The sequence below is a fragment of the Simochromis diagramma genome, unplaced genomic scaffold, assembly GCF_900408965.1.
Source record: "Simochromis diagramma unplaced genomic scaffold, fSimDia1.1 OVJJ01000348.1, whole genome shotgun sequence".
Taxonomy (NCBI): Eukaryota; Metazoa; Chordata; class Actinopteri; order Cichliformes; family Cichlidae; genus Simochromis; species Simochromis diagramma.
In genome coordinates this window covers 139,324-159,528 of record NW_024386755.1, presented here as the reverse complement: position 1 = coordinate 159,528, position 20,205 = coordinate 139,324, and the positions used below count along the sequence as shown (strand labels likewise).

At 40.4% G+C, this 20,205-nt stretch overlaps 2 protein-coding genes across 3 annotated transcripts; one reads left to right on the top strand and one right to left on the bottom strand.

The window, feature by feature from the left end:
* The first annotated feature begins 11,239 nt into the window (after positions 1-11,239).
* On the top strand, positions 11,240-14,950 carry LOC120728834 (G2/M phase-specific E3 ubiquitin-protein ligase-like). The gene is made up of 7 exons (XM_040024049.1): positions 11,240-11,261; positions 11,349-11,368; positions 11,920-11,978; positions 12,123-12,310; positions 12,647-12,819; positions 13,765-13,979; positions 14,546-14,950. Exons 4-7 carry the CDS (start codon positions 12,158-12,160, stop codon positions 14,779-14,781), a joined length of 777 nt encoding a protein of 258 aa, XP_039879983.1. The 5' UTR covers positions 11,240-11,261; positions 11,349-11,368; positions 11,920-11,978; positions 12,123-12,157; the 3' UTR covers positions 14,782-14,950.
* Positions 14,951-15,240: 290 nt separating this feature from the next.
* LOC120728816 lies at positions 15,241-18,363 on the bottom strand. 2 transcript variants are annotated; one of them, XM_040024016.1, is made up of 5 exons: positions 18,328-18,363; positions 17,955-18,058; positions 16,820-17,561; positions 16,282-16,500; positions 15,241-15,635 (listed from the first exon to the last, which is right to left on the bottom strand). In XM_040024016.1, exons 2-5 carry the CDS (start codon positions 18,049-18,051, stop codon positions 15,437-15,439), a joined length of 1,257 nt encoding a protein of 418 aa, XP_039879950.1. In that variant the 5' UTR covers positions 18,052-18,058; positions 18,328-18,363; the 3' UTR covers positions 15,241-15,436. The 2 variants fall into 2 exon arrangements, with proteins under 2 accessions (XP_039879950.1, XP_039879959.1); XM_040024025.1 differs by lacking the exon at positions 18,328-18,363 and having other exon boundaries at positions 17,955-18,257.
* Positions 18,364-20,205: the final 1,842 nt, after the last annotated feature.

Here is a 20,205-nt window from a genome sequence, read left to right as displayed (position 1 = left end):
CTGAGGTTGGCAGTGTCTGAGTGGGTTGCTGAGCTATTAACTGGGCTGGTGACTGAGCTAACAACTGAACTAGAGACTGAGCTGGTGACAAAACAGGAAACTGTGCTAATAACTGAGCTAATGACTGCACTATGGACAAAAGTGCAAGTCGTAGTGGTGGTTGTGACAATGGCTTTAATGACGGTGGATTAGCAGGTAGTTGAAGTTGTAACTGAGCAAGTGTCTGACTCTTGGCTGCTCTCCTCCGGGGAACAGGAACGGGTGCTGGGCCTGGCCGAACACCAGCCATCCCCACCCGAGGAACAGATACGGGTGCAGGGACGAGATGGGCTCTGGCTGCCTTTACCCTGGGGACTGGTGTAGGTGCAGGAGCTAGCTGGACCTCTGCCGCTCCCACCCGAGGAACTGAGACGGGTGCAGGAGTCGGCAGGGTCACGGCTGACCTCACCCGGGGAACTGGAACAGGTGCAGGCAAAGGCTGGGTGTCCATCAACCCCACCCGAGGAGCAGATACGGGTGCTGGGATGAACGGAGCCTCTGCCAGGTTGGGGACAGAAGCAGGGCCCAGCTGGACCCCAGCCACCCTCACCCGAGGAACTGATACGGGTACAAGGGAAAGCTGGGCCCATGCTGCCCTGGGTACAGGAACTGGAGGTGGAGAGCGAAGCACAGGAGCGATAACAGTCACTGGGTGAACAAGGTTAATGGTGCCAAACACAGTTTCAGCAAACCGCGACTTATGGTGGGCTGGTTCTAGCAACTCTGCTGTACTTAAGTTGTCCATGTCAGAATTAGCAGTCTTAGAAAGAGTGAGTCTAGGAGCAGTCACAGGTACTGGAGAACTCACACAAGCAGCGTCTGGATAACCTGGATGTGAAACAACACTACACACAGTCGTACAGGATGTAGCCCGAGACGTAGTACACACAGAGTCCACGAAACCTGGCCGAAAAGCATGGCGCACAGAGTTAAACTGACATGACCGGGGAACAGAAAAGTTAACCTGTGCAACCAGCTCTGCAGTGCTCAAACTAAAATCTTTTGCCAGTCTATGTATAGCAGATGAAACCTTGTGGCTCTTAACCTTAGCAGGTATTGAATACACAGTTTCAAGGAGTCCACGAGGAAAAACAGAAACAGTCTCCTGCTTAGCAGGCACTAGAGAAGGTGAGGTTACACAGATAGCGTCCGAGTTAGCACTTTCAAGTTGTGGCGCAGAAAAGATCACAGCCTGAGAAACTGATGGAGCAACACTGGGAATCACAGATACAAGAGCTGGTTTAAAGATTAAACTGTTCATAGCAGAGGAATGGCTAATAGTCTCTGTGTCACCTGGCTCAGGCAGAACGCTAGGCGTAGACGTTAAAATGGCTGGCTCAGCAACACAGGTCTCATTCTCAGTAACTCTTTGAGGAGCCAAGAAAGCAATGGCTGGTTGAGGGGTTGGCTGAGAAATATCAGAAATGTCTAAAGACAAAACAGGCTGATTAAAACAGTTCTGCGGGGCTACCATGCTGGTAGCAGTATGTAGGTGAGTCTGGTGTAGGCTGACAGTCTTTGGTTGGGCTAACTCTACAGGTGAAACATTCATACTGGCTAACTCAGAGTAAACACTGCGAGCATTACAAAAATCTGAGGGCCCAAAAACACAAAGATTACTAGCGAGAGTAACTGGTGAATAATCTGACACTGAGGTGCCTCGCTGTATAGTGTCTCTAGAGTCCAAACACAAAGTGGCGGAGTTATCCGATTCAGGCAACACAATGGCGGGCAAAACAGAGCTACTCACAGTAGTGCATAAGTCATGAAAACGGGATCAGAAAACTTGGGCTGAGAGTGAGACGCACAGTCACTCTCTCCCAAGGGTGCAGCCAGCTCAGCTGTACTGGCGCGACGGCGGCGTGAACGCCGTTTTTGCCGAGAAGGGGGAGGAGACGAGCGGGGCCGCGAATCCTCCAGCGGACCGGGCTGAACATCCTCCGACCCATGATACTGGAGAGGCAGCTCTGGGCGGATACGTACGGTGGAGACGAGGAAGTCCTGAATGAGTGCGCCGAATAGCCAGGGGAGTCCGGTGTTCTGACAAACCATCCTACTTTGGCAAACCGTCCTACCAGTAGGATCATTTTACACTGCCATATGACAAACTGCCCTACTTTAGCAAAATATCCTACTGTACGTAATTTATGCACATTTCTGCTGCCAAACAATAATTCCAGCACAAATTTAAGTAGGTATGACGGTTTGCCACTTAACTTTGCCCATCAGAGTATGTTTGTAGCTGATATTCATGAAGCCAGTACGGTTTGACACTTCTTTTTACCCATTAAAGTGTGCTTGTAGGTCACATTCACAAAGGTAGCATGTTTTGGCACGTAATTATTCCTGTCAGAGTATGCTTCTAGTTTATAATAACAAAGGTAGCATGTTTTGGCACGTAATTCTTCCCGTCAGAATTATGCTTCTTGCTCTTATTCTCTTAGCATTCTTGTTACTTATCAGTCCCCCGATAAAATGGACAAAGCTGCAAACACAAGTTCAGCCAGTGACCATGTTTAGGCAGGTACTTTAAAAAATGCAGTGCAAATTTGATTTTGTAGGTGGTTTGATCTTTTACATTATTGGTTTATTGAGAAATACCGTACTGTACTGAAAATGCATTTGCAACATTGTGGCTGAAGTAACTTAAGCCCAGTTTGCAACATTCACTTGCTGATGGAGAAATGCAGATGGTAAAATTAAATTCTGAAGGTGGCATGGTGGAGCAATGATAAAACAGACTGGGATTCAGAAGGTAGCACATTTGATGGAGCCCACACACCAGGTGTGTCCTTGAGTAAGACAGCCAGCACTAACTCACTGCTCACCCCAAGGGTGTGTGTAAATGCTGAGATCTATTTCCCACTAGGATCAATAAAGTATGTAAATTCATTGTGCTTTCGGAATAATTAAATAAAAAACTTCAAAAAGTGTTTTTCAGTTTTTATGTGTTGCTGATGACAATTTTCCCCTTATAGATTTAAGGATGGCCTGCAACACTTGGGTTAATCCTGCCCTGCAGCAGCATCCTTGTTGTTCCAACCTTCCTGTGCTCAAGACCAGGCCGCTGACCTCTGACCTTTTAGAGGACATGTTTGCAGTGGTCCTGAGTGAACCTGGCAGTTCAGACGGCAGAAGAAAACAGACGGTGCTTGGTTCTGGCGAGACTATCTGATAGACGCTGAGTTTGTATATACAAAACTTGTACTGCAACAAATTACTAGATCAGTGCAAACCAATAAAGCAGCTCTTTCATGATATTACTTTTATGATGCTTTTTGTTTAAACTGTCAGGTGTTTTCTGCTATAGAACAGAAGCACTTTTTTGTTTTTAGCAGTTGAATCTCCTACACATTCTTGTTACGTTTTTGTTTGGGGGGGGGGGAGGAATTTAACTCATCTCTTGGGGGATGAATGTGCTGACAGCAGTGGCTATTGGGGAGCTACCTAGCATGACCTAAACAATACTACAATCTAACAGAGTCAAATTATCACCTTTTACACGTTTCTGTTTGAATGGAAAAATTGTCTGCAATAGTAAGTCACACCAGAGCTGCTGTTTTATATATTTTTTTTATATTGAACTTGTATGGGTTTTGGGCTATTATCTTGGAAAAAAAAAGTAAAACATAATACTTTGGAACATTTGAGGATCCAGTTTCTGATATTCTGCTTTGTATTTGAAATTTTAGAAAATAGATTTATCTTTAGCTACATTCTATTTAATTCTAGATACCAAAACAGCAGTCTCCCTACAGACTACTGATGTTTGCCACGGGCCTAAACAGCATTCCACCAGCTGGAATGACCAAGACAAGATTGCTGTTTGGTGATGCCTCACATTTCCCAATTGGGAAACATGTGCAAACACCATTGTTCCAATGGCTCAGTCATTAAGCAGTTCAGGATGATATGGACTTTGGAATATTAAACTCTCCTGGTTTTGGTCTGTATTGATCGACTTACAGTTTGATCCTCATACTGTATATGTCTTCATTTCAACTGTGTTTTGTTCTTATACAAAAGTTTGTTTAAGAAATTGGCTAGTATCTGTTGGGCCAAGGCCTTTGTTTTAGTTACAATGCTAAAGTAAATGTCTGTGATTTGAAATGATTACTTTAGTACCCTTGCTTTGAAAGTTCCCTTTACTACTATTCACCATTTAGATAGAATATTTCTAGATATTGTACATTTTACACAATTTGTGTCAGTGCAAAGTGTAATTTGCCTTGAAGGTTAACAATAAATCTTATTACTTAATTAGAGTGTTTTACTCCTTTTTTTATATCAACCTGTATTAATAAGCTAATTCCAACACGTGTCTTGCTTTAGGTGGGGTTAAGAGAGTCTTCACAATATCATCTGTTAGGAGAAATTTTATTTGATCTCACTGTCACAACTGATATTCTTATTTGGAAAAACACAAAGGCTATTTTTTTAAGTGACTATAAACTGATGAACTATAATGTGTTCTACTTGAAGCAAAAAACATTTTTTTGCCTTAACAAAAGTGCAGGTGGTGCATTATTATACCACAAGTGGAATCCACAGTTCTGGGATGTGTGGGAACCTTGGCATTACAACCCAGCAAGCCTTTTTAGTCTGATGTAGTTCTCCACACAAGTTCCAATGTCTGTGATGAACTGAAGCCACTGTTTAGTCCTTCAAAATATTCCTGTAGGTGAGGGTCTCCACAGAAATCGGGAGTTGAACTCATCCTGAACTGGCTCGCTCTTGATGTCCAACTGCAAGGCCACAGTCGCGTCCACCAAACCTAAAAGTGTGTACAAGGAAAATCGTTACTATTAAATACTAAGAAAACGCAACAACATCCTTGTCTCTGTAGGGGGGACTTGCTTAAAGTGACATTGCTTTTGCTTAGACCATTGGCTGTATTATGGCATTGAATAGAATAGAAGGTGGTCAGAGTTCCTGTAACTACCTGTCTTGAACATTGAGTTGCTGAAAACATTGGCAGATTTTTGTTTGTATTTAAGGAGATAATATAAACAGCTTTTCATAAATTTTAGCGCTGGAATCAACAGTTGAAAAAAGTAGACCTATTTAGTCCATTTTTGGTGGTACAAACACTAGTGGTTGTCTTGTGTTTTTATAGCAAGTACAGTATAAGAAGACTATATGATCAGTGAATGTACTAGTCGATGCCACCAGGGGCTGCTGACTAATGTAGCCTTGCACACCAGTGTGTGATGGTGGATGACTGGTTGTGTAAAGCCGTTTGGGGTCCTTAGGGACTAGAAAAGCGCTATACAAATACGGACATTTACCGTTATAGATAAAAGGTGCTAAAAAAAAAAAAAAAAAAAAAGTCATTTTTGTGTTTCTACTTAAATTACAGAATTTTGATTTTCACATTTTAATTGACGAAGTACAAACCTATGGGCAGGTAATACATCACATCCGGTTTACCCCGATGGACAGCGTGACTGGCAACTGGACGGATCAGGTGCGTGTTCCACTTTCTTTTGCATTCATCCAGATCCCTCTGAAGCACGCCATGAGAAATGAAGCGCACCAAGCACATGTGTTCATGACTACCATTAAAGGGTGCATTTCCTTCATGTCACTCAAAAGGTCCATCCAGAACTGTGTTCTAAAAAGACAAAAACATACCCTCCGTTCACCATCACCAGCCTTCAAAGCCTCACTATTTCTTCGTTTATGAAATTGTTTCTTGAGTTGACGTAAAGTGCGTGCATTTGGATTTCTATTCATCTCACTTTCTTTATTGACTATTACAGTTATATTTTCTATCTTATACTTGTATGTAACATAATGGCTACACATTGAAGCTAAAGGAAAGGTGGTGTATACACATCAAGGCTTCTGCATCACAGACTAATTATTACAGCCACACTTTTATCGCTTAATATAGTTGTTTCTTGAAAAATTTTAAAACCTACCGCTGTTTTTTGAAGTACGACCCCCAGCTTTCAATTCTTGATTTGTTTTGAAGATCCATACATATGACTGGCAGCTCCTGCAAAAAAATCCTGATGAGATGACCGTAGGCCACATGCATTGCTGCCATCGTCCCATTTTCAGTGCCCAGTCTTGCGAAGTCGCACTGGTATGACTCCAAACTCTGAAGCACACTGAACGTGTGTTGAGCTTGACTTCTGGGTTGCTGTTAGTTGCTCCGCAAACCAACCATAATACCTTCCGCGATGCCATCAATACAACCACTGATAGTCCAACCATATGGCTTTAATTTGCCATTCCATCAACATGCCAAGTGTGGTTTGGTCCAGGTGAATCGTAAACTCTTCGTACCAACTTTTTCCTTGAGCGCTTTTGGACTCCAGATGGGGGTCGAGCTCTGCCATTATCACCATGACATCATGCCTTTTCACAGAAGTGGTGTTTCTGACGCAGTGTCTGCCAAATTGAACGGTATCACTAATGTTGACCAGGTCCTTCAGCTCTTCTATTATTTGCAGCACGATCAGGCCTGACTTGAGTAATGTTTTTTGCGGGACAGTGATAAACTTCTATCTACATTTAAGTGTGGTCAGACTGACTTCTGTTTATGTTTTGAGGCCAAATGTCCAAAGTTTCTTATAGGAGTAACCGTCTCTGAAATATTCTGAATGAGGTCTTCGTGGAAATGTTTCTTGAATTGATCCTTATACAGAAAAAAAATAAGATGGGAATGGTAAAATAGATCATCAGACAAGAAATGTGCAGTTTTAAATAACAATGACATTTTAAAACAATGTATTGTCTCATATTAAACTAAATTAATTGTTGCTTCTTGGGCCTCAGTAAATTCAAGACAAATAAGTCTCAACTATAACCCTAACCTGGACGACTAAGAATCTTCACAGATATATACCTTAATGGTTTAAATGATTGCAAAATAACGTGTATGCAATTTAATAACATAAAAAATATATAGTACATGGACTGCATTCAAATGTAAATAAACTGTAAACAGCCAAATGGCGTTTGTGAACTGGTTGAGCAACCTTTTTAATATTTATTTGTGAATACTTACTGTTGTCGCCACTGCCAAAAACTCAATATGTTGCCACGGAACCGCGAACTTGACAACTTCTCCCACGTTATGGCCACAATATGGACAAAACATTCTATCCTGAAACAACAGCCTTTTCTTTTAAAATATAGTATTAAACGGCAAAGGGCAGACCTAAGCTAAAGTGTATATACACAAACGCATTTCCAACACAACAGCCACGTTGCTAGCGTAAAACGAACTTCCAAACACAACTACCTAGATAAATTAAATACACAATTGGAGAGCATATGTGTATTAGTTGTTGATTTATACACAAACACTAATATTCAAATAATTTAAAAAAAAAAAAAAAAAAAAAAAAAAAAAAAAAAGGTTCATTTACCTTTTACTGCCCACACACCAAATCGGTCATTAGAAATGTCATGGCTTATGTAGCCACTAGGTAACAAAAACTCAACACTGCCCCTAGCGTCCTGGAGCACTTCCGTTGTGCTTTGGATTTTGCATGTGCTTTGGATTTTGTACGTGCTTTGTCTCTAGGAGCCACCGTATATTACATCCCAATTACATGTATCAAATCTAGCAAGCCGACAAATAACCACTTTCACATATCATGCAGGGACATTTAAATTAGCTTTTCTCTTGCAGCATCCTCGTCTATTCGAAAAACTGTTTATTTGCACAGTCTGCCTTTGTCTGTGGAGGGCGCAAGATGCCCGCAGTGTTTCAGCTTAAGAAGAAGAAAGAATTAATTTTTGAGAATGTGACTGCTACTATGTGTATAGCAGTGTTTTAATAAATTAAATTTGTTTTACTAATTCCCACGATGTCGCATGAAGTGCAAACTTAAGAGTGTGTGTTTGTGTGTGTGTGTGTGTGTGTGTACACACACACACACACACACACACACACCACACACACACATATATAAGAAACACCCACGTGGAAGGGTTTATCCTTCAAGCTCGGGTCCTCTTCAGAGGCCTGGGAGCTTGAGGTCCTGCGCAGTATCTTAGCTGTTCCCAGGACTGCACTCTTCTGGACGAATCTCCGATGTTGTTCCCGGATCGCTGGAGCCACTCGCCTAGCTTGGGAGTCACCGCACCTAGTGCTCGCTTACCACGGGGACCACTGTTACCTTCACCCTCCACATCCTCTCGAGCTCTTCTCTGAGCCCTTGGTATTTCTCCAGCTTCTCGTGTTCCTTCTTCCTGATATGCTGTCATTCAGAACCGGTACATCTCACTACGGCCGTCTTCTTCTGTTTGTCTACCACCACTATGTCCGGTTGGTTAGCCACCACCATTTTGTCCGTCTGTATCTGGAGTCCCACAGGATCTTAGCTCGGTCATTCTCCACCACCCTTGGGGCATCTCCCATTTTGACCTCGGGACTCCAGGTTATACTCGGCACAGATGTTCCTCTTACACTATGCCGGCCACTTGGTTTTGGCGTTCCATGTATGCCTTGCCTGCTAGCATCTTGCACCCTGCTGTTATGTGCTGGATTGTCTCTGGGGCATCTTACACAGCCTGCACCTGGGGTCTTGCCCGGTGTGATAGACCCAGCCTCTATGGATCTTGTGCTCAGAGCTTGTTCTTGTGCTGCCCATGATTATGCCTCTGTGCTGTTTTCGTCCACTTTGTCCAGCCACTGGTAGGATTTCTGGATATCGCCACCCCTCCTCTATCTGCCGGTGGTACATACCGTGCAGGGCTGTCCTTCCTGATGGTTCCTCATCTCCCTCCTCTTTCTTTGGTTTCTCTGCTCCTGAGGTATTCACTGAGCACTCGGTCAGTTGGGGCCATCTTCCCAATGTATTCTTGGATGTTCGTCGTTCTCTCCTGGGACTGTGGTGCTGACACTCCACAGTCCCCGGCCCTTCCTTCCGCTTAGCGTACAGCCTCAGGGTGCTGGCTTGGGGTGAAACCCTCCATGCATGTAAGGAGCTTTCTTGTCTTTATGTCAGTGGCTTCTATCTCCTCCTTTGGCCAGCCTTACCCCAGCAGGGTACCTGATCATGGGCAGGGCGTACGAGTTGATGGCCCGGTCTTGTTCTTACCATTCCGCTGACTCCTCAGGACTTGCCTGACCCTCTGCAGGTACTTGGTGGTTGCAGCTCTGCGGGATCATTCATTCCTACATGCATACATGCATACAGTACATCATATCATTAAGATTATATACAAGCTAGTACATGCATATTATTTCTTAATTAAAAAAACATTTAGAACAACAAACAACACACAATCATCACATGGTTTTGTTAATACACTCACAAAACCAAAGAAGAGTAAAAATCTATGATAGCAAAAGAAGTCTACACATGACCCATGATTACGTAGTGGCTATAGTAAATGCTCCAAGATCTAACCCATACTTACATTTTGTTTTCAGAAAGAAAGAATTCTTATCTGGGTTTAAATTCACAACAAACAAAGATACAACAGGGGGAGGAGATAGAAGTATGGCCACTTAATTCCGTAGATGAGCATTGTTCCAAATCAAGTCAAACTTTCACAAAGCTCTGTAAAACTCAATTTTACACTGTGGACATATCTGAGGGAAATGTCAGTCTTATCTTTGCAAATTCCTGCAATTAGTTGTCACAAGCTATTTCAAGTACTTATTATCTATTGACTACAAAAATGCAAAGATCCTGTGACCATGAGCACTGATTGTTAAGTGTGACGTGAGGAATCCTACTTCCGGGCCTAAAGTAGTCTGCGTTTAATATGGCTTTTGTATTGTTACATGTTTATGTTATGTATTTTCTTCTATTTATCTCAAAAAGCTCCCTAAAACAGTCAGTGATCACTGTTGACCTCCCTCGGCTTTATTACCGCTATCATTTATTTAAGCTCAGTTTTTAAAACCTTAGGATGTAACTACAGCCCAGCCCATGCAGAGTATATGAATGACTAACCTCGTATTGTGGATGGATTATCTCAGTTGTTCTCCTGGCTGAGTTTGGTCCTTTTACAGCTCCTGCCATGGATTACATTTGTTCCTGACCACCGAGAACACTCACGGTAACTTTTATCGAGTGGAAAAATTAGCTTGTTTATATATTGCTAACAAGCTGTGTCGCTAGCGGTCACGTAGCACTCATTATATACCAGCTAGCCAAACTTCAGTAACCCTACAAAAGTCACTGCTGTTTAACTTTCTGTCTTCATTTATGTGGAAGTGATAGCAGAGCTGTACGTTTTCATTTGTTTCCAAAACCCCGCAGTCAGGACATGCTATATTGTATTTAGATAGAAGCTAGCGAGCTAACTCCTGCTAACTTCTAACCCGTTAATGTCATAAATTCCTTTTCATGGATGCCTGGAGTGTGTAAACTCAATTTACACCTAGTAGAGCAGAACCTGATCATTTTATTAAAGATGAAAGACTTTAGACAGTTTTTTCAACTCTCAGTAATGCCATAGTGATCGTTTGATATATGGACCTGCAGCAGAGTTTAGGTCCAGACACGGTAGTGACGTCACGACTGAACAACCGGATTAACAAAGGTAGCAATTTTTTGGCACGTAATTCTTCCCTCAGAATTATGCTTCTTGCTCTTATTAACAAGGTGGCATGTTTGGCACGTAATTCTTCCCGTCAGATATATGCTTTTGTCCTCCTTATCTTAGTTTAGGTAAAAGTTTTTCTAGTATGTTTCTCACAGTCGGGGGGAGTATTTTTTAGCCAGGAAAAACATTTCACTGTATGTTGTACTAGCTATAACTACATGTGACAAATAAATAAAGAATTGAATTGAATTGAATACATATATTTAAATTAGACTGTATGTTTTGAATCATTGAATATTTGCAGATTGCAACACAGAGTGTGAATCTGAAGAGGACAATGAAGTTCAAGTAAAAGCAGTAGAAAGCCCACTGTCGGACACTGTGGTTAGTCTTTTTTCTTTACCATTGTTTTGTGTGTGTGTGTGTCTGTGTTTGTATACACCAATATAATCAAGAAAAGTTTAAAGTTTTAAAAAGTGCTGTTAAGCTTATTTTACTACTTATCAGGTATGGGATTTTCCAGATAATCACAGCACGCCAGAAAGAGCACCTTCAAGAAATAGGTAAGTTTTGTATTGTGGAGGATACAGTGCGGCGACCCTGAATAGGGAGGAGCCAAAACACATTATTATGTATTATATTGTAAATTCTGAAATTATTTAAATTCTTTACAGGGGTCAAACTTGCAAACTTCTTCTGAAGTAAGACTCTGAAAAATGTCATTAATAATTATCATACAGGCTACAAACATAAATTATATTAACTGTTCATATATTTTTGATATTTAGACTCAAGGTCCCTGCTACAGGTATGTTTTGGACACAGAAATTTGTGTATTGAGACACTAGACCAATAAAATCTTAGTTAACTTTAGATTTTAAGAAATGTTCTACTTTGCCCACTAAATGTTTTTCATTGCAGCACATACAGAAGTGTTTATGCACCGATTGTAATTGATAGTGACTCAGACAAAGAAGTTCTCATCGAAAAGGATGAGAGTGAAACCCAAAGGTAAGTATACATTTAAATGTGAGAATGTAAATATGCTAAAAGTGAGTAATAACATCCTCATTTTATGTGATATTAAATAATTTTTTTATGTTCTAGTACAAATGGCCTGACTGCTGCAGAAGTACTTGAAGAGCTGGCGTCTAAGACAATAAAAACATCTGTCAGCAGATTTAATATAAACAGAGCAAATGTTTGGGATGGAGCAGCTCGGGGCTTTAGACGTGTGTCTTACAACCCAACTGATGATATACTTGTGAAGTTCAGCGATGATGCAGGACAGCGTGAAGATGGAATGGATAATGGTGGTCCTAAACGTGAATTTTTGACATTATTAATGAAATGCCTTAGATCACGACGAATCTTTGATGGACCTGAGGACAGCAAATTTCTTACATTTGACAGCGCTGGTGAGAAAGTTATACCATCTGACTATAAAATTAAATTAATACATTCTGAAGTTAAGCTTGGATGATTAATTGTTTATTAAAATAAAAAGGCATATAATTTAAAGCATTATTTTAGCATAACTAACTAAATACATCCATTACCAGCTGCAAGAGAGGATGAATATTTCCTTGCTGGCAGAATGATTGCCACATCATTGGTACATGGTGGTCCAGGGCCTGCCTTCCTCTCCAAGACACTCTACCAGCATCTGATTGGGACAACAAAGTCTGATGTGGTGGAGGTTACAATTGAAGATGTAACTGATGAAGCTACAAAAGCTTTTCTGTTGGAAGTATGTTGATTTAAATATTCTATTTTAAAACTACAATTTCTTTTGTTATCACAAAGCTTGATGTGTTAATTGCACATTGGACTGTAACACTGTGCTCCAAAGTAGTTGTAATTTTAATCAGCATGCTAAGTGTACCGATGTTTGTTAATTATGAACAAAGATAAATGTTTGACTTTAAGTAGAGGAGTAGAAAACAATACCAGAATAACATGCTTTAAAATATAGACCAAACATTGAAGTCCACTAGTAATTATATTTAAAATAATTTTGATGTGAACGTCATGCACAACAACCTGTGATACTGCAATTTTCTTTTTTTTCTTATGTAAACACTAGATATCCAATGCTGCAACGCTGAAGGAACTCCATGGGTGCATTGAAATGCATTGCAGCTTATTGCAGACAGCTGGCTGCTATGGATTTCCGGGCTCTTTAGATGGTAAAGGCAACATCATTAAGGACTACCTTAGGTGGTACATCATATACCGCAACCACTTCTCAATCCAAAGGTAACATATTTGTAAGTATTTGGACTGATACTAAATAATGGGGCAATGTAGCTACACTATTTTAATAATAGTTTTTTAACAAAATTGTTTTTAAACCATAAGCAACACTATACTGAGTTGATAACAGACCACAGCTACAGAAGTGGTCTGCCTATTCTTTTGACCAAATTTTTTTTCGAATAATTTGTATGTTTTTGCTTAATTTTACAGTTTTGCATCTTCCCTTTTTATTTATTGTTTCCATGGTTAATTATACTTGTGTTTGTACTACTAATGTTTGCAAAAAGTTTTTGAGTTATTATGCATGTGCTTTACTCAGTATAGAAAAAAATCATGTGAAGCTGCAAGGACAGAGATCAAATTTCAAACTTTTAAACACTTATTCTATTAGAATTCTTGTTACTTATCAGTCCCCGCATAAAACTGGACAAAGCTGCAAACACAAGTTCAGCCAGTGACCATGTTTAGGCAGGTACTTTAAAAAATGCAGTGCAAATTTGATGTTTGTAGGTGGTTTGATCTTTTACATTATTGGTTTTATTGAGAATAAACCGTACTGTACTGACTGAAAATGCATTTGCAACATTGTGGCTGAAGTAACTTAAGCTCCAGTTTGCAACATTCACTTGCTGATGAATAGAAATGCAGATGGTAAAATATAAATTCTGAAGGTGGCATGGTGGAGCAATGGATAAAACAGACTGGGATTCAGAAGGTAGCACATTTGATGAGAGCCCACACACCAGGTGTGTCCTTGAGTAAGACAGCCAGCACTAACTCACTGCTCACCCCAAGGGTGATGGGTTAAATGCTGAGATCTAATTTCCCACTAGGATCAATAAAGTATGTAAAATTCATTGTGCTTTCGGAATAATTAAAATAAAACATTCAAAAAGTGTTTTTCATGTTTTTATTGTAGTGCTGATGACAATTTTCCCCTTATAGATTTAAGGATGGCCTCGCAACACTTGGTGTAATCCATGCCCTGCAGCAGCATCCTTTGTTGTTCCAACCCTTCATGTGCTCAAGACCAGAGCCGCTGACATCTGACTTTTTAGAGGACATGTTTGCAGTGGTCCTGAGTGAACCTGGCAGTTCAAGACGGCAGGAAGAAACCAGGGTGCTTGGATTCTGGCGAGACTATCTGATAGACGCTGAAGGTTTGTATAATACAAAACTTGTACTGCAAACAAATTACTACGATCAGTGCAAACCAATAAAGCAGCTCTTTCATGAATATTACTTTTATGATGCTTTTTAAGTTTAAACTGTCAGGTGATATTTCTGCTATAGAACAGAAGCACTTTTTTGTATTTTAGCAGTTGAATCTCCTACACATTCTTGTTACGGTTTTGGTTGGGGGGGGGGGGGAGGAATTTAACTCATCTCTTGGGGGATGAATGTGCTGACAGCAGTGGCTATTGGGGAGCTACCTAGCATGACCTAAACAATACTACAATACTAACAGAGTCAAATTATCACCTTTTACAGTTTCTGTTTGAAATGGAAAAATTGTACTGCAATAGTAAGTCACCACAGAGCTGCTGTTTTATATATTTTTTTTATATTGAACTTGTATGGGTATTTGTGCTATTAATCTTGGAAAAAAAAGTAAAAACATAATACTTTGGAACATTTGAGGATCCAAGTTTCTGATATTCTGCTTTGTATTTGAAATTTTTAGAAAATAAAGATTTATCTTTAGCTACATTCTATTTAATTCTAGATACCAAAACAGCAGTCTCCCTACAAGACATACTGATGTTTGCCACGGGCCTAAACAGCATTCCACCAGCTGGAATGGAACCAAGACCAAGATTGCTGTTTGGTGATGCATCACATTTCCCAATTGGGAAAACATGTGCAAACACCATTGTGATACCAATGGCTCAGTCATATAAGCAGTTCCAGGATGATATGGACTTTGGAATATTAAACTCTCCTGGTTTTGGTCTGTATTGATCGACTTACAGTTTGATCCTCATACTGTAATATAGTCTTCATTTCAACTGTGTTTTTGTTCTTATACAAAAAGGTTTGTTTAAAGAAATTGGCTAGATATCTGTTGGGCCAAGGCCTTTGTTTTAGTTACAATGCTAAAGTAAATGTCTGTGATTTGAAATGATTACTTTTAGTACCCTTAGCTTTAGAAAGAATTCCCTTTACTACTATTCACCATTTAGAATAGATATATTTATAGATATTGTACATTTTACACAATTTGTATGTCAGTGCAAAGTGTAATTTGCCTTGTTAAGGTTAACAATAAATCTTATTACTTAAATTAGAGTGTTTTTACTCCTTTATTTTATATCAACCTGTATTAATAAAGCTAATAATACCAACACGTGTCTTGCATTTAAGGTGGAGGTTAAGAGAGTCTTCACAATATCATCTGTTAGGAGAAATAATTTATTTGATCTCACTGTCACAACTGATATTCTTATTTGGAAAAACACAAAGGCTATTTTTTTAAGTGACTATAAACTGATGAACTATAATTGTGTTCTACTTGAAGCAAAAAACATTTTTTTTAGCCTTAACAAAAGTGCAGGTGGTGCATTATTATAACCACAAAGTGGAATCCACAGTTCTGGGATGTGTGGGAACCTTGGCATTACAACCCAGCAAGCCTTTTTAGTCTGATGTAGTTCTCCACACAAGATTCCAATGTCTGTGATGAACTGAAGCCACTGTTTAGTCCTTCAAAATATTCCTGTAGGTGAGGGTCTCCACAGAAATCGGGAGTTGAACTCATCCTGAACTGGCTCAGCTCTTGATGTCCAACTGCAAGGCCACAGTCGCGTCCACCAAACCTAAAAGTGTGTACAAGGAAAATCGTTACTATTAAAATACTAAGAAAACGCAACAACATCCTTGTCTCTGTAGGGGGGGGGAACTATGCTTAAAGTGAACATATGCTTTTGCTTAAGACCATTGGCTGTATTATGGCATTGAATAGAATAGAAGGTGGTCAGAGTTCCTGTAACTACCTGTCTTGAACAATTGAGTTGCTGAAAACATTGGCAGATTTTTGTTATGTATTTAAGGAGATAATATAAAACAGCTTTTCATAAATTTTAGCGCTGGAATCAACATGTGAAAAAAGTAGACCTATTTAGTCCAAATTTTTGGTGGTACAAACACTGTGGTGTCTGTTTTTTATGACAATACAGTAAAAGAAGACTATATGATCAAGTGCATAGATCAGTGCGCCCCAGGGTGGCTGTGGCTACAATGTAGCTTGCCATCACCAGTGTGTGAATGGGTGGATGACTGGTTGTGTAAAGCGCTTTGGGGTCCTTAGGGACTAGAAAAGCGCTATACAAATACAGGACATTTACCGTTTATAGATTAAAAGGTGCTAAAAAAAAAAAGAAAAAAAAAAAGTCATTTTTGTGATTTCTACTTAAATTACAGAATTTTGATTTTTCACATTTTTAATTGACAAGTGATACAAACCTATGAGGCAGGTAATACATCACATCCGGTTTACCAGATGGACAGCGTGACTGGCTAACTGGACGGATCAGGTGCGTGTTCCACTTTCTTTTGCATTCATCCAGATCCCTCTGAAGCACAGCCATGAAAATGAAGCGCACCAAGCACATGTGTTCATGACTACCATTAAAGAGGTGCATTTCCTTCATGTCACTCAAAAGGTCCATCCAGAACTGTGTTCTAAAAAAGACAAAAACATACCATCAGTTCACAAATCACCAGCCTTCAAAGCCTCACTATTTCTTACGTTTATGAAATTGTTTCTTGAGTTGACGTAAAGTGCGTGCATTTTGGATTTCTATTCATCTCACTTTCTTTATTGACTATTACAGTTTATATTTTCTATCTTATACTTGTATGTAACATAATGGCTACACATTGAAGCTATAAAGGAAAGGTGGTGTAATACACATCAAGGCTTCTGCATCACAGACTATATATTACAGCCACACTTTTATCTGCTTAATATAGTTGTTTCTTGAAAAATTTAAAAACCTACCGCTGTTTTCTGAAGTACGACCACCAGCTTTCAATTCTTTGATTTGTTATTGAAGATCCATACATATGACTGGCAGCTCCTGCAAAAAAATCCTGATGAGATGACCGTAAGGCACAATGCATTGCTGCCATCGTCCCATTTTCAGTGCCGCAGTCTGTGCGAAGTCGCACTGGTATGACTCCAAACTCTGAAGCACACTGAACGTAGTGTTGAGCTATGACTTCTGGGTTGCTGTTAGTTGCTCCGCAAACCAACCATAATACCTTCCGCGAATAGCCATCAATACAACCACTGATAGTCAAACCATATGGCTTTAATTTGCCATATCCATCAACATGCCAAGTGTGGTTTGGTCCAGGTGAATCGTAAACTCTTCGTACAAACTTTTTCCTTGAGCGCTTTTGGACTCCAGATGGGTCGAGCTCTGCCATTATCACCATGACATCATGCCTTTTCACAGAAAGATGGTGTTTCTGACGCAGTGTCTGCCACATTGAACGGTATCCATAATGTTGACCAGGTCCCTTCAGCTCTTCTATTATTGCAGCACGAATCAAGGCCTGACTTGAGTAATGTTTTTTGCGGGACAGTGATAAACTTCTTAATCTACATTTAAGTGTGGTCAGACTGATCTTCTGTTTATGTTTTGAGGCCAAAATGTCCAAAGTTTCATTATAGGAGTAACCGTCTCTGAAATATTTCTGAATGAGGTCTTCGATGGAAATGTTTTCTTGAATTGATCCTTATAAACAGAAAAAAAAAATAAGATGGGAAATGGTAAAATAGATCATCAGACAAGAAATGTGCAGTTTTAAATAACAATGACATTTTAAAACCAATGTATTGTCTCATTATTAAACTAAATTAATATGTTGCTTCTTTGGGCCTCAGTAAATTCAAGACAAATAAAGTCTACAACTATAACCCTAACCTGGACGACTAAGAATCTTCACAGATATATACCTTAATGGTTTAAATGATTGCAAAATAACGTGTATGCAATTTATATAACATAAAAATAATATAGTACATAAGGACTGCATTCAAATGTAAATAAACTGTAAACAGCCAAATGGCAGCTTTGTGAACTGGTTGAGACAACCTTTTTTTAATATGTTATTTGTGAAATACTTACTGTTGTCGACAAATGCCAAAAACTCAATATGTTTGCCACATGAACCGCAGAACTTGACAACTTCTCCCACGTTATGGCCACAATATGGACAAAACATTCTTATCCTGAAACAAACAGCATTTTTCTTTTAAAATATAGTATTAAAACGGCAAAGGGCAGACCTAAGCTAAAGTGTATATACACAAACGCATTTCCAACACAACAGCTACGTTGCTAGCGTAAAACAGAACTTCCAAAACACAACTACCTAGATAACTTAAATTACACAATTGAGAGCATATGTGTATTAGTTGTTGATTTATACACAAACACTAATATATTCAAATAATTTAAAAAAAAAAAAAAAAAAAAAAAAAAAAAAAGGTTCATTTACCTTTTACTGCCACACACCAAATCCGGTCATTAGAAATGTCATGGCTTATGTAGCCACTAGGTAACAAAAACTCAACACTGCCCCTAGCGTCCTGGAGCACTTCCGTTGTGCTTTGGAGTTTGCGTGTGCTTTGTATTTTGCGTGTGCTTTGGATTTTGCATGTGCTTTGGATTTTGTACGTGCTTTGTCTCTAGGAGCCACCGTATATTACATCCCAATTTACATGTATCAAATCTAGCAAGCAGACAATATAACACTTTCCAAATATCATGCAGGGGACATTTAAATTAGCTTTTCTCTTGCAGCATCCTCGTCTAAAATTCGAAAAACTGTTTATTTGCACAGTCTGCACTTTGTCTGTGGAGGGCAGCAAAGATGCCCGCAGTGTTTCAGCTTAAGAAGAAGAAAGAATTAATTTTTGAGAATGTGACTGCTACTATGTGTATAGCAGTGTTTTAAAATATAAATTAAAATTTGTTTAACATTAATTCCCAAACGATGTCGCATGATAAGTGCAAACTTAAAGAGTGTGTGTGTGTGTGTGTGTGTGTGTGTGTGTGTGTTACACACACACACACACACACACACACACACACACATATATAAGAAACACCCACGTGGAAGGGTTTATCCTTCAAGCTCGGGTCCTCTATCAGAGGCCTGGGAGCTTGAGGGTCCTGCGCAGTATCTTAGCTGTTCCCAGGACTGCACTCTTCTGGACAGAGATCTCCGATGTTGTTCCCGGGATCTGCTGGAGCCACTCGCCTAGCTTGGGAGTCACCGCACCTAGTGCTCCGATTACCACGGGGACCACTGTTACCTTCACCCTCCACATCCTCTCGAGCTCTTCTCTGAGCCCTTGGTATTTTCTCCAGCTTCTCGTGTTCCTTCTTCCTGATATTGCTGTCATTCAGAACCGGTACATCGATCACTACGGCCGTCTTCTTCTGTTTGTCTACCACCACTATGTCCGGTTGGTTAGCCACCACCATTTTGTCCGTCTGTATCTGGAAGTCCCACAGGATCTTAGCTCGGTCATTCTCCACCACCCTTGGGGGCATCTCCCATTTTGACCTCGGGACTTCCAGGTTATACTCGGCACAGATGTTCCTGTACACTATGCCGGCCACTTGGTTATGGCGTTCCATGTATGCCTTGCCTGCTAGCATCTTGCACCCTGCTGTTATGTGCTGGATTGTCTCTGGGGCATCTTTACACAGCCTGCACCTGGGGTCTTGCCCGGTGTGATAGACCCCAGCCTCTATGGATCTTGTGCTCAGAGCTTGTTCTTGTGCTGCCATGATTAGTGCCTCTGTGCTGTCTTTCAGTCCAGCTTTGTCCAGCCACTGGTAGGATTTCTGGATATCAGCCACCTCCTCTATCTGCCGGTGGTACATACCGTGCAGGGGCCTGTCCTTCCATGATGGTTCCTCATCTCCCTCCTCTTTCTTTGGTTTCTGCTGCCTGAGGTATTCACTGAGCACTCGGTCAGTTGGGGCCATCTTCCCAATGTATTCTTGGATGTTCGTCGTCTCATCCTGGACTGTGGTGCTGACACTCACCAGTCCCCGGCCCCCTTCCTTCCGCTTAGCGTACAGCCTCAGGGTGCTGGACTTGGGGTGAAACCCTCCATGCATGGTAAGGAGCTTTCTTGTCTTTATGTCAGTGGCTTCTATCTCCTCCTTTGGCCACCCTATTACCCCAGCAGGGTACCTGATCATGGGCAGGGCGTACGAGTTGATGGCCCGGATCTTGTTCTTACCATTCAGCTGACTCCTCAGGACTTGCCTGACCCTCTGCAGGTACTTGGTGGTTGCAGCTCTGCGGGATCATTCATTCATACATGCATACATGCATACAGTACATACATATCATTAA

Excerpts from the sequence above, each read along its gene's own strand:
- LOC120728834 (XM_040024049.1), top strand. The coding sequence starts at position 12,158 with ATGATTGCCACATCATTGGTACATGGTGGTCCAGGGCCTGCCTTCCTC. Across the intron at positions 12,311-12,646 it reads CAAAAGCTTTTCTGTTGGAA|ATATCCAATGCTGCAACGCT; the intron begins GTATGTTGATTT and ends TGTAAACACTAG. Across the intron at positions 12,820-13,764 it reads AACCACTTCTCAATCCAAAG|ATTTAAGGATGGCCTCGCAA; the intron begins GTAACATATTTG and ends TTCCCCTTATAG.
- LOC120728816 (XM_040024016.1), bottom strand. The coding sequence starts at position 18,051 with ATGTTTTGTCCATATTGTGGCCATAACGTGGGAGAAGTTGTCAAGTTC. Across the intron at positions 17,562-17,954 it reads TTTGGCATTTGTCGACAACA|GATCAATTCAAGAAAACATT; the intron begins GTAAGTATTTCA and ends TCTGTTTATAAG. Across the intron at positions 16,501-16,819 it reads TCGTACTTCAGAAAACAGCG|AACACAGTTCTGGATGGACC; the intron begins GTAGGTTTTTAA and ends TGTCTTTTTTAG.